This window comes from Aquila chrysaetos, chromosome 22 (genome assembly GCF_900496995.4).
Source record: "Aquila chrysaetos chrysaetos chromosome 22, bAquChr1.4, whole genome shotgun sequence".
Lineage (NCBI taxonomy): Eukaryota > Metazoa > Chordata > Aves > Accipitriformes > Accipitridae > Aquila > Aquila chrysaetos.
In genome coordinates, this window is record NC_044025.1 from 5,446,631 (window position 1) to 5,461,335 (window position 14,705).

The 14,705-nt window shown below is 39.2% G+C and overlaps 1 protein-coding gene across 6 annotated transcripts in view; it reads right to left on the reverse strand.

Annotated features, from left to right (window-relative positions):
• Window positions 1-1,123: 1,123 nt before the first annotated feature.
• The window catches only part of TENM2 (teneurin transmembrane protein 2), a 715,493-nt gene continuing 701,911 nt past the window's right edge, over window positions 1,124-14,705 (reverse strand). For all 6 annotated transcript variants that reach the window (XM_029997792.1, XM_029997790.1, XM_029997793.1 and 3 more), the window contains 4 exons: window positions 9,926-10,222; window positions 7,391-9,005; window positions 4,242-4,372; window positions 1,124-3,013 (listed from right to left, as the gene is read on the reverse strand). In XM_029997792.1, the coding sequence (XP_029853652.1) occupies window positions 2,252-3,013; window positions 4,242-4,372; window positions 7,391-9,005; window positions 9,926-10,222 (2,805 nt within the window). In that variant the 3' untranslated portion in view covers window positions 1,124-2,251. The remainder of the gene's footprint in view (window positions 3,014-4,241; window positions 4,373-7,390; window positions 9,006-9,925; window positions 10,223-14,705) is intronic.

Below are 14,705 nucleotides of genomic sequence, written 5' to 3' on the forward strand. Positions count from 1 at the left end.
CCTCCCAACTGCAAGAAAAATTCCATTCCAAAAAATAGCCTAAGAAGCTTACCAGTACAGGGCAAGGGTAATCCAGAAAAGCTGTGATAATGAAAAGTGCCTCCACCTTGTGATTTCATGCTCTATGCCTCCATTTAAAAAAAGTAACAATACTTCTTAAGAGGCTTCACTTATAAAGAAGTCTGATAACGTAACAGCACTTCAAGTCCATCAGCACAGAAAAACATCTGCAGTGATGGACATACAGGATTTCATCTGAAAATGTACCCAGCCTCATGCTTCAGAGGCTGAGAAACAGGGCTTGGCGTTCCCGTGCGTGCGCTGCATAGGGCAAACACACAGGTGTAACGTTCCAGTCAGAACAGGATGGCTCTTGTTTGCACAGCAAAAATTGGATGCACTTTCTGAGTGCTATAGGTGTTGTACAACAGAGCCAGTGAACTGTTCTGCTTTAAAAATGACCTGGAGAGAATTAATGCCCATAATCAACTCAAGCATCTCTGTCGATATCACGAATTATTAAAAACCTCATTTGCAATCCCCAAAGCGAAACTGTTCTCGAAATTAAGTAGAGCTCCCTAGCTACATACTTAAATGAGATAAAAGCAGCAGGGCTCTGGTTGATGGATGGTTCCCTTTTAACATCAGCAGGAGTGACTGTTTGCTTAGGGTCTTTGATCTTACCTCCAATTTTTAAATGTGGTAGAAATAAGCGATCTCCCAAAGAAGACAGATTTCATGGAGACTTCCTGGCTCACGGCACGGCCTTCCATGTTCCTCTTAATATTATGTTACTGCATTTTCAAACTGTTTGGATGTTACTCTAGCGCAATTAAAACTAATTCCAGGATTGAAACGTGGCAGTTTGAGGGTTGCTAGTTGTGAGGCTCAGAAAGGGAATTTCTAAAGCATTTACCAATTTTCTGCTGTGTCCTAAACAGAGTTCTAGGCGATGTGTATGTAGGACTTTGCTTACCCAGAGATCAAAGGACCAGCCCTCTGTAGAATCCACGCTACAACAACAGCAAGTCATTTTGACATCTAAGATGCTGTGTGCATTAGGTGACAGTGAGACACTAATACTTTTTCATTTTTAAAAGATTTCACAATGGAAGACAAGTAATTCACAGGAGTTTTAGAGACTTTATTTATGTATAAACAATTTAAACACTTTGCCATAAATTATCTTTGCCTGTCTCTAGTCTTTGCTTAGCAGCAAATTAAAATTAATATAAAAACTCAATGAACAATTCATACATGTATATTACAAAAAAGTTCTTGTACCAAAGTTCTTATTAGACTTTTTTTTTTTTTCTTTTTTTTTTTTGTGGTGACTGTAATGTGATTGTCTCAGTTTCTCGACCAAACAAACACACTAATAATTTTTAAATCTGAAACAGTGATTGTGCCTTCTGGCTGATGTATGTACAGGGTGATCTGACGTGGTGCCCATTTGCAATAGTGTAACACAATGCCCACAGCTCTACTGGAACTGATACCAACAAACTACTGAATCTAAACAGACTACACCCTGTAACTGTGTTATACTGTCCACAATGGAAATCTTCAAAGACAAACAGAGTATGAAATTTATTTGTAGTGATTTATAGCCACCATTTTGAATGTAACTTTACACTCTGCCCTCTTTGAATAAGTTAAGATTCAGGCCAGACAAGTGGAGGGTCAGAGTGCAAGTGTGGTTTTGTTACTTTTAAATATATTTTTCTTTACTATTTCCAGTGCGCTCTCACTTGCATTCTCATTGTCCTCCAGTTGCTACACACAAATCACCCCAAAGTCATGTTTTAAATGCACCTGTATTTTGCTTTAAATGAAAACCTCTTGGATATTTATCAAACAAGCAGTCTGAATCATCTGTGTTTCATCAGCTGGTTAGTGAAAGTGGCCCACTTGGATTTCTTAGTTTGCTCACGTGTGAATGGAGTGAGGTAATACAATACGAGGCCTTCTTTTTGTTTTTCTTTAGACCCAGAACAAGTGGGTAATATTTCAGGGGTACTTTTTAATTTGTACGGTTAGAGTTTTCAGTCTGGCTTTAGTCCACTTCAGGATGTGGTTTTTAATCACTTGAACAGTAGCATTTAACTCAAAAAATATGAGCTTTTTTGCCACTTACTATCCCAGAGTAGCTCAGCCTAGTGCCCCCATTTAGGTCTTCATCTCCTTAGGAGAGGAGATAACAGTTATGACTACTGATTCATCCAGCAAAGGATGACAGCAGGTTAATTTGTTACCTCTTTCCCATTTCATTCTGTCTTAAAAACTGGATGTTGCTGCTACTGTCTGCTAGCTCTGGGTACTGCTCCACAGGCAGGACATAATATCCCTCGTAACCTTGAACCCTTCCCGTGTTCAGAAGCTGCTGCTTCTCTCCGTCTGTCCATACGCGGCTGCCCTCTCGGCCGTCCCGTGCCTTCTGCTGCTCTTTGGCCCAGGCTGATCCCAGGGCTCGCTGCCGAGCCTGGTCTAACACTCTCGCCTTTTCCTCGTCCAGCGCGTCGGGGGTCAGTCCGTAGCGGATGTTGATCAGCAGGGTGGAATACTGAAACTCAATATTCGTAAACCTTCGAGTCCTCCCATTGACGAGGAGAGTGGGCTGGGAGACGGTGACGTTGACCCCGCTGTCCAGGACCTTCCGCCCGCTGGTCATCGCGAGGGTGACGAGGTCGCTGTCAGCCGAGCCTATCTTGACAAAGTAGTGGGTATCCTTCCCCTCGATGCTGTAGTGCATTTTTTCCAGGTAGTGAGCACTGTTAAGGACAGAGGCAATCTTTCTGCTATCGTCTGTGGCTATGCTGGAAATGCCAGTGGTTACACGGCCTTCCTTCACAGCAAACATGATTCCTTTCCCAATGATAGGAGTGGTTGTTGCGAACCAGTGACCTGCTTTTTCTCTAATATTGGCATGTAATCTTTTAGATATGACCTGTCCCTCAAGAGCCATGAAAGCTTGGTTGTGTCTTTCTGTTGTCTGCTGAACTCCTGTAATTAGCTGGGGAAAGCAAAACAAAACAAAAAAACACCGAAGAAGATATAGATCTGAAAATACTCATTTAGGAGACCGATACTAATCTTTGCTTTGCTTTTTGAAAGGAAAGCCATGCAGTGAAAAATGCTACACTACGAGAAGACCACTCTCAGTTACCCGTCCATGTACATATCCTGTTTTAGAATTAGGTAACTACTCATTTGGCAAATTATTTTGCTATCAGTAATACCAAATAAAATATTTCTCATTAATCACCCTTTGTAGCATATATGTACTACAAATCTCAATTTTGGCAAATTATATAATGTCCGTTACAAGAATAAGTAAGACTCAAGTCTAGCACTATTTTAATCAGAGCTAAAAACACAGCATCCATCTATTAAAAGGTGGCACTTAACTTCTGGACACTTTTGCCCAGAGATTTCAACCAGTATATATGACTAAAATGCTTATGAATGTAAGCCTTTTTGAAAATAGATGAGATTTGGGCTCCAAAATACCAAAGCAATTCCTGAAGAGGGGATTTGGACTCTAAAATGACTTAGAAGCCTGTGAAAGCAGTATGTTTAGGTTTACATGATCGTTTCTGTTGTATTACCACAAATGTGAAGTAAGCCTAGCAAAGACTAAGTTTGGAATTGGCCTAGTACTCTTTTTAAGTTTATTAAATGGGTTGGAATTTATTATGAAGGTCGAAAGCATATACCATTTTCCACGCTTAACCTGACAAGTAAGTCTGAATGCTGTAACTGGTCAACTGTAGTAATTGAAGTAGCAAACCAAAGCCTCTAACTATGAAAAGCATCAGACAAAAAATGACAAGAAATCCTATTACAGAGTGAGAAGTAGAACCATTTCTTAGCAGTACAGCAAGTACCAGTCTAAGTTTACTGCAACGCATATGTTATTAGGATGGTTTTACCAAAGGTACAACAGATGATGAATTACTCTGACAAAGTCTCCCTTTGTCATTGCTAATCAAGTTAATCGAGTTACAACTTGTTAATCAAGGAAGAACTCAATAAAAGACAAACTAATGACACTGTAATTATGATAACAATGAAGCTGGCAAGAAAGGCATATGTTCATTAGTATAAAATCTAGCTATACTCACTTCATTTTACACTGAAATAAATACTTGGCCTTCTGCTATAACTACAGAAGAGCCAGCAATTCTATTCGTAGAGTGGGGCAAATTTATCAAGAAAAATAACTTCATATTTCTGCCTACCTGTCCATTTTCACACGCTTGACTCTCAGACAACTCGTATGGCGGTGACACAAAGTACATTTTTGCTCTAGGGAAACCAGGAATAATGTTGCTAAGCTGAAATCCAAACATCACCAACCAGCTTTTGACATCTAAAAATCAAAAGTAAGCAGGCAAGTGAGAAATAAACGTGTGTAATAAATACAAGAAATAAAAAAATTTAGGAAATCCATCCTTGACCTCCTTAATTTCAAGTAGCAGTGGAACTCATAATTTACAATACAGCATGGCACTTTACAGAATTGTAGTAATCCACCATGAACAGGCACAGGACATACTGCTTTAAATTTACCCTAAATAGTTCATCAGGGATATACCGCCTATTTCATTCTTTTTCCATTACAGCACATGGATTATCCAAACATCCACATATGCAATACTTGTTTCATCTCTGACACCTTCTGATGTGGCTAATGTAACCTATAAGCTGTATTGTAAAATTGTGTTTTATTAGGTTAGTACTCCTAAAAACATCTGCAAAGTCCTTTGGGAAAATACATGGCTTCTCTTCTATGTCCTACTTCTATTAGCTGTTATCAGGTCTCAGGAGGCTCCATTAAATGCAGTGAGAAGCTAGACTTGTAATTCAGATGTCTAAATTTAGGCACCATGAATATCCTCCCCATCCCTGCAGGCACAGTACAGAAAAGTAGGAGCTGCCTGGGAGGGTTACAGCTCAGCTCTGGGGTGAGCTTCGGGAAGTTCCAGCTCTGGGTTTGACCAGTAAAACTCTGTCTTCATATCCAGTTGAAAAAGCTAAGTAACTAAATAAATAACGGTAATTCTCACTCAGCAGGTATTAAGAACTAACGATGTATTTTAGTTACCAAAATGATGTTTTAAACCCCGCAAAAAGCCCAAGACCCTGCTTTACATTTCTGTTTCCTGCTTCTCTTTTCTGGCTGTCACGGAGATAAGGAGCAGTGTGGGAGCACGGGTACTTCTCAGCTGATTTGGACCTATGTTCATGACCATTTTTGTTGAAAAATCTCTCCTGTCTTTTCCAGTGGCCTCCTCTCCTCGCTGTTCCTACAACGACTCCTGATGCTGCCATCGCCGCTTTGTTGTGTGAGCCAAACTCCAGGTTTGAAAAGAGACATGACTGTGGCAAGACACTCTCGATGCAAGGGTCGCTGGCTGAATTTAGACCACTCCGCGCACGGTGTCTGCAGCAGGTAGGTGCACAGCCGGCTCTGCCGGCTGCCACAGCACGCAGAGTGTGCAGAGCACCCGCCTGTGCGTACAGACCGCCGGGACATGCTCCGCCACAGCACGGCACCTTGCTTGCTGTTGCAAAGCCTGTTTTCCCAAAGCTTTTAGCAGAGGTAATGTTACGTCATAAAAAGTGGAATACTTCTTGGCTGTGGACATTTGACAACAAAAGTCTTCGTTCCTTAGCCGTTCTGACGCTAAAATAAGTAGTAGAATACTTTGCTTCTACAAAGATATTTGTACATATCTCCCATCGCACAGTGCCTACCAACCTACCATATTTTTCCTCTAGCTTTGGACAGCACAGTCTTACTGCTCCTTTTTAAGGCTTCAGTTTATTTTACGGTATAATGGTATCTCCTGAACAATTCACTTCTGCTGCCCTAATTCTGAAAAAGAAGAGGAGGACCTATATACAAAGTAGTTACTATTTTGCTTAGCTAATCTGCTTTGCAGCACTGCACTTGCTACAGGAATTCTTTTCAGCAAAACCTGTGAATAAAGCAGTGTCAGGGGTTACGAGTAAGAATGGATTGGGGTGGGGAAGTATTTTTGTTTGTTTGTTTTCTGTTTGGGTTTGTTTTAAACTATGACAACCAGGGTGCCACCATAATCACTTCTTGTGCAAGATAATCTGTTTAGTCCCTACAGCAACAAATGTTTTTATGACCAATGAAGTATTTTTACAGACTACAAGGTTATACCAAAGTGCAATGTATCTTCCTAGATTTCATCCAGTGGATAGGTAAGTGAAATGAATGCAATTTCAGAACATAGCAAAATTTCATAAGATGACACTGAAAATCTAAATCAAAAAGTGGTTGACGAAAATAGGAATTCCGTTGAATTTAGGACAACAGAATTTGACCCAAGGTAATTTTAGTCACCGATGTTTTCACACTATCAGATACAAATTGCAAAGTAGCTACAGTAGAACCTATGGTGTGTTACACATACGATTAGGTCCCAACGTACTAATGAAACTTGCTATGAATTTCTTTGAGGAAATGCACACTTTTCGTGAAATTCAAATTACTGCTAAAATTAAGAGAGTTCCTTTTTAAAAAATGATATCGCTGCTGTAATTATTGTAAACTGCACATTCAATTCTGAAAAAAAGCTTTTCCTGAAGACATATGAATTACCTTTCTTTTTAGAAATTGCCATCAGCTAGTTCAAGTACTGTGTGATGTTACTAAGTGAAAAATTATTACTAATTAAGAAGAGGTTACAAGTTTTACCCAATTCTAACATACACAGTCAAAACTACTTTATTATTTCTCTTTCTCAGCTCTACACATTCCATAAAATTCTTAGTCTTTCAGGAGGAAATAATTTTTTAAAAAAATCAAGATTTTTGTTTTAAAGACTAAAGACTGTTTGCATATTAAAAGTTAAATGGGAAAAAGAGGTTTAATTAAATCCATTCTTGGTGCTAATTCATAATGTGCCCATGGGCTCAGTCGGCAGTTAATTTTGAAAGTAGCCCTGAAGGAAGAGATGCCGAGTGGTTCTGGTTCCCGATTCTGCAACTAACCTGCCAGTGATTCTGGTAGGTGACTTCACTTTTCTTTATATAAAATTAGAATGAACACATCTTCATACAGTACTAGGTCAATAGGAAGAGCACTATGGCTGTGCTGAAATTGAATATTTAGGCAATTTTTTTTTTTTTCCCCTCCATAATTCATTGTGGCTTCTCATTTAGCACCCTTCATTCAGGGAGGAGCAGTATGGAAGAAACAGGACTAGCCAGCCCTTTTCATAGCACAAAAAGGAAAATGGCCCAACCTTGATGGGAAGATTCAGCAAATAGCTAGTAAGGAGAAGTCTGATTTCTTTCCCAAATCAACTTCCAAACTGTAGTGTTATTTATAAGACATGTAATGAAGTCTCACCTGTTACATAATTCTTTAGATCCAGTTCATTGCTGAGAGGGTTGTTACTCTTGAACATGTACAGATTGAAAGGAGCTGGTTCTCTACCAATGTTTTTCCACATGGTGTAATCAGGAGATGTCCAGCGCCCAGCCAGGACATCATAGTCCCTTTGGGTAAAATGGACGAGTTTGGTTAAAGGATCATACAGCCCTCCGTGGAACCCAATAACCAGCTGGAAATCAGGGTTAGAGTCGTAATAAATCTCCCCATATGCCGTGTACTGAAGCTGTTTGATCATGAGGCCGTTGATGCTGAACACTGCTAATGGAGTGCCTGTGTTATCAGAGGCAACATAATACTCTTCCCCACTGCTACTCTCCATTGCAAAGAGGTGGCCTTGCAGATCATAGTACAAAGAGGTAATTTCTGAATTGGAATGATTATAGACATGAGTTACCCTTGTTGGATTGTGAAGATCAGCATAAAAGTACTGTAGATGATGCCCCAGGTTAGTCTTACATGAAGCCCTTCGGCCGAGTCCATCATAACGGTACTGAACGCTCCACCCATTTGCTTTGTTGTAAGCTCTTGTTAAGAGTCCTTTGGAGTTGTACTCAAACACGTCTGAGCCTCGCTGACACAGGAATCCATCATCGTCAATTTTGTACGGTATGTCACCTAAGCGCGTAATCCTGTCTCTTAGGTCATAGCGCAGAGGCATCAATCGGACGCTGTTTCCAGGATTCAAGAGATGAAGGTTTCCATTCAGATCATAACTGTAACGCCAGGTTGGCCTATCATTTACTGCTACGCTTTGCAGTTGCCCATCTCCATCGTAATCATAGGTATACTTGGTTGTGTTGGCATACGGACCAAGTTTCAGTTCTCTTTTAGTTACCCTTCCCATGCTGTCATATTGTACAGTCATCCAGTACATCAGGGATCTGAACATTTCATACTGAACTTCTTTAATGCGTCCATGGGTATCAAAGTGCTTACTCAGTGTCATAACTGCTGTAGTAATAATTTGATTTATATCATAATAAATAACTCCAAATTTGCCAAAATGCTCTACTTTGCCGGAAATCTCATCGTAACGGTAAAGATCAACTGGAAGAGGCGTCTCACTTATTATAGGTTTGATGCTTGCAATTCGAAAGCTATTATCATGATATGTATAATCGAACCTTGCATTGACCATACCTTCTTCAGAGAATCTGTAGATTTGTTTGTCAACGAGAGGACCAATTTTACGATAGCGGATTGTACAAGAAAATCCTCCACTTTGCAAATTCACCATTTTTAGGACACCTGTAGTTTCATCATATCCAAAAGTAACTGCAGTGCTGTCATAAACAATTTCAGATAATTTGGATAGCTTTCCGTACTTGTAGAAGACTTGTCGGCCAGTACCTAAAAACGATGTTTTCAAAATCCTCCCATCATCACTGTAATCAAAAATCACTGATGCATTGCTTTCAGGAGGATTATAAATATTTCTAATGTAGCCAATAGAGGTGTGAGTTGACATGCTGTGCCGAGCAACGCTAGGCATGGTAACAGCATGAAGTCGGTCTGAAGAATCATACTCGAAGATGTACTGTCGTTGACTCTGAAGCAGTAGTACCATTGACTATAGGGAAAAAAATTATACACAGTTACTAGCTTTCAGCATGTGACCTCTGAGAGGGCATTAAAGAAAAGAAAAGTTTACTGAAGAGGCACTATTGTTAAATGAATAAAACCAGAATTAGATACATTAGTTAGGGGCACAAAGCTGCTCAGGAATATTGTCAGATTGCCAGAGGAGAGGATCTGCTGCTTGGAAATCAATATCCTGACACTCCAGAGAAACTGTAGGTTAGCAGCCTATTAGCTACCCTCCCTTTAGTAGGACTATTTTTTATTTTCTTTTTTACTGAGGGATGCAGAGGAGTTAGAGAAATGACTTGATTTATCTTTCTGCTTGCAGTTGCAATTCACAACTATTACTGTGAAACAGGTGAGAAACTAAGCAGAGAACATCAGCTCTGGTTTGCTTAAAAGAACAGATTTGAAGAAGGAAAAGGGAAAATAATATGCAATTTTGAAGTATTTAAGACACTTATGATTGAATTGTCTTAATTAGGCTAAGTAAAAATGCATTATCGTATTTTCATTTAATAAACAATGATTAGAGATGAATTACCTGTTTCTACCTGAACCTTTTTTCAGGTTTAGTCATGCATTTTTGGTCTTAATTAAGCACAATTCATTGTGTTAGTTTATGCTGTTATATAGCAGCCTAACCGCTTTCAGGGAAACATCAAAAGACACGAACTGTGAACAAAGTAAAGTACTTCCCATTAAAAATTAGTCAAAATCAGTTGACTAACTGAAAAATAAGGAATTCTGAGACCAGGTACAAAGGGATTCTTAACAGCTGGAATACATCAAATTTTAGACAATTTGTGTGTGTGTGTGTGTGTATGTTATGTACAGAGCTTAAAATGAAGCCGAATAGTACTTGGTCTCTTTGTAGCTAATGTCAGAAGGTAAAACAACATCACCTACTTTTTCTAGATAGGTGTAGCTCCAAACTTTCCCATCTGCAAACATGCGCGATATGATCCTGCCTTGCTTATCAATATCTGTTCTTTCACTCATGGCACCGCGCTGAAGCCCAGCCAGGCGCCCATTGAAGAAATAAGACACGTTGACAGCAGCCAGGCCACTGCTAGGTAGCCAAAGGAAAGGCCGTCCCAGCTGATCGTAAATTATCCTCAGTGTAAATTTCCGGTGATCATCATAGATTTTTTCTGTGCGTATGTTCCGGTCATAATCAATGGACAGTAAATTCCTTCCGTGCACCTATGGAATGAAAGAAGGCTGCATTCAGTGAGCAGCGGGCACTATGCCTCTATGGATTTTCAGCGTGAAAATAGCATGCACAACGGAGAACTCAATTTCCCCACATTTTTTAAAAGGGTAGGACATCCTCCCGTTAACTGGCTTTTGCTTCCCACTTCTCGGTGTATTCAAATGTGTAACTTTGAGTGTTTTACTGGGATATTTCCCTTCTCCCTGCAACATGAGACCTGTAATCTTACAGAGAAAGGCTTCCCTTGTTGTCAGAACAGACAGACATACTGCACACCTAGGTCTTAAAGTGCAGAGTGTTAGCACGTAGCAGAGAAATGAATTATTTTGCATGGAAGTGATTTTTCTACTTCTGCCGTCAGTAGTTCTTAGCCGTTTTCCCTACAATGACTCCAAGAACAATAGAAGAAATTATAATTTTGTGTCTTCATTGAGATTTAGCCACTTAGGTTCTGTAGCTGCAACACCCTGCTTATGAATTCATTAATTTAATGTTTTCTTCATTTATTTTCCAAATATTCAATAGATCCATCAGCAACCCGATCACTTGGGATGGGTTTCATTTCTTCTGCTTAAAATCTTGATCATATAGGCTGGGAAAGATGGACTTCCATTTTTGAGAAACAAAAGTGCTAAATAATTAGGTTAAATGTTTTTCTTTTTTTTTTCATTTTTTTCAGTTACGATTTTCAAATCAAAGTACAGCATGAAGTGTTTCAGTCCCAGATTTTCTTTTTTGTTTAGTAAAAGAGCAAAACATAAACAAAAGAGCATAAGAATGCCAAATGGAGAGGCTTCCAGTGAGAGTGCTATAATGAGAGATACATAAATATATTCACTGGAGGCTAAGCCACAGAATTCAGGCTAATGCTGTCATCTGATAAAGCTTCTTAAGTCATTTAATTGTAGATGCATCATTAATAAAGTAGAAGTCTTTAAATTAGATATAATTTGAGAGCAATGACTACTTAAAAAGTATTCATCGGTTTCTGGGAATTTGTTCTTCAGCTTATATTTTACAGTAGCTTTGATTAAGCAACGTTTTCTCTTATCCAAAATTAAACTGCACATCAAACAATATGTAAATTAACCCTGAGCCTTTCTCGAGGACATAAAAGTTGTTCTGAGATATTTTCACTGGCAGGGGTAAACCCAATTCCCATCCCAACCAACTCTGTAGGAATTCAGTTATACAGAAAGCAAATTTAAAATTAATACAATCTTGTGTTTGTAAAGAAATAATTATTTGAAATTATCGCTCATTATCCTAATTTTTTCCATTAATAAAATTTAGCTCTTTAACAGTTTGCATTTCCTCAGTGGGCAATTACTAGAAAAAGCTTTTTTCTGTAGGTTTTCCCGAAGGTTATCCCAGCAACAACAACTCCTGTGATTCAATGAAAAGATAGGGTATTTTTTTAAAAACACCTTGGTAAAATAAATCAGATTCTGCTCTCCCACTGTAACGGAAACAAAGCCAGGGAAGCCAAACTCAACATCAGTACTTTCTCGACTAGTTTTGTAAGTGTAAGATCAATCCTGATGACAGAGACATATCAAAACCCTTTCCTTCACAGAGCTCTTGGGGAAGCAGAAGAGAGCTTTCACTTCTCAAAAACATTTAGCTATAACATTAAAGGGTGTCTGACTGAAAGATCCCAATTTCTTAAGGACAGGCAGATTTTCTAAAAAGAAAAAAAAAAAAAACCCAAACAAAAAAAAAAGTCTTTCAGAAAGATTACAAACTGATTTTTAGCTTTTGGATTTTTGGTTTTGTTTTGTTTTTTTTTTTTTAAATTTCTGAAGCTTCATAAAGCAGTTGGGATTTCTGGGGTTTCTTCCCTCCATTACAGTAACTGCAGCTGTAATCTGCATGTAGGAAAGTCTGACTCCAGATATCCTTCCTTTTCTCAGAAACATTATAAAGGTTATTAGTTTGTTTGCCATAGAAAACTAAAGTATTAGGGGTTTTTTAATGATTACACAGACAAGAGCTATGCACACACAAACATCACTTGGAGAATAAAGAAGCACATGCTTGGATAATTCAGTAACTTCATTTTCATTTGTAAAATAAGTAAAACCAGAGAGTGTAATTGTAGTGTCATATTAATTACATAGAAACCCAAACAGAATGACTAACACCCACGCTACCTGGGAACACTAATAACACTATTACAAGTATCATGACTGAAGATTACCTAACAAGCTCTTTCTCTTTTGTTCCACTACCTACATGTACATCTGGTTTTCCCTTGGCTGCTGCTGAACAAGCGGCCGTAGGGATGGGCCCTTTGTGCCTTGGGTAAACGTCTTGCAACAAAAATCACTTACATGATGCTGCACCGTAACAAAAACTCTTCAGAAGGGAATCTTATGGAGACTTTATCTGAAACTACTGCAAGACACTGAACGTGTGGCGCATAAAATAGTAGCGGACAGTAAGTGGGATAACATAAAGGTGAAGTGCAGGTCTTCCTTTCTTGGCTTAATGAAGTCTGCCCAGGCATGTTTGCAGAGGCCGACACGTACAGCTGCAACGTGCCTACAGCACGGATGAGCAGAGCTGGGGGGCACAGGTAGCAGCACTACCTGAAGAATCGTTGAATAGTTTGGGTTGGAAGAGACCTTTAAAGGTCATCTATTTCAAGCCCGCCTGCAATGAGCACGGACATCTTCAACTAGACCAACTCAGAGCCCCGTCCAACCTGGCCTTGAATGCTTCCAGGGATGGGGCATCTACCACCTCTCTGGGCAACCTGTTCCAGTGCCTCACCACCCTCGTCGTAAAAAATTTCTTCCTTCTATGTAGTCTAAATCTACCCTCTTTTAGTTTAAAACCATTACCCCTTGTCCTGTCGCAACAGGCCTGACTAAAAAGTCTGTCCCCACCTTTCTTATAAGCCCCCTTTAAGTACTGAAGAAAAGGGGTATGGGCTCCAGTAAGTACTCGTAAGAGGTGAATCCCATATAATAACAATGCCTTTCAGTAACACTTGATCGTGAATTGGGGATCCAGGAGCTGGCTCTGCACGCTCTCTCACCGGTGGTCCCGGCACCGTGTTAGTTCTGCAGCAGTGCCCCCCATCTGTACCACTACAGCTGTCCCAGCTGCTGTAGCCTACCCTGCCTGCCACCTGCTCCCCCCAACGTTCCGAGACACTTGCTCTATTTCATTCACTAAACGATTTATAAAGATGAATTAGAATAAATGAGATGCAAATAAATTCTATGCTTTCTCCCTCATTTTCAAATTTCATTTTCAGTCCACTCAACCTGTTATAATCTCATAGTGATTTTCATTTAAAAGAGCTAAATGGATATGTGATTATTGTTACAGGAACTAACACCAGACAATTAAATGTTGAGGTGTTGCTAGATAAAGCAGTGTTTTGATTTGCATAAACATGATGCAGGAAAACCCATCTCAGGCAAGGTTTCAGCTGTAAGACGTGTTTAACTTCAGCTAATTACCACAAGTACCTCTACTAAATTTTTAGTATTGAGAGTTAGGATTACAGCAATTTCATTTCAGGGTCCTATTTATTTTTATTTTGAACACCTAGTCAAAAATGCAGAGCTGATCTATTTTCTACTTATAATCAACTTCTGCAGGTCAACACATCAAAAATCAATTACACAGCCATGAAATGTAGTCATTAAGGATTAGCTGCTAATCTCATTCCATTTTTTGTCTAACCTTCCCTCTCTCCCCGATAGGTGCCTTCTCAGCATTTGTGAGAATAAGGAAAGACTTGTTAATTCAACACTGTTAATTAGATAGGAAAATACCAAAATGTAACATCTAAGTCTTATTATTTTATTGTAAATTACTACATAATTGTTTACATATATTGATTTAATGTATCATCTTGAACACATAGAACTGCATCTCATGTCCAATGACACTGAAAGAATTATTAAAAGAACCAGGACTTGATCAGCACTACATTTCTTTTCTGCCCAGTATCTCAAATCCCTTCCAAAACTGTATACACTGAAGCAGCCAGTGAAAGTTTAGGCACTTAAGGGGTGAAAAACAGGCCAGCTAAGCACAGAATGGGATTAATCCAGCTGCAGCAGATCTTTAATTTGGCAGGGGATGGATTACATGACCTGAGTGTCTTTCTTATCCTATGCTTATGACTTTGTAATTATGGCAATTATTTTCCAATCGTGCCATTTGGGAAAGAGAATAAACACAATATGCCTGTCTCAATGAATCTGTAGGGGGATTTTACAGAAGCAGAAGGTAACTGCTCAAGCTGTAATTGTGTTTACTCCCCAGGACTAACTGTGGTAAGTGTGCCATAGCATTTTTACAAATGGTGAGTGGTCGGATTTTTTTTTCCCCCACCTTCAGAAGCGGAGTGACTTGCGGCAATATTCTGGGTATTTTTACCAACCTCTTTTGGAATACTTTTAGTAATGAAGCTTCTATAGCTGATTGCAGCAGATGATCCCATGCAGTTAA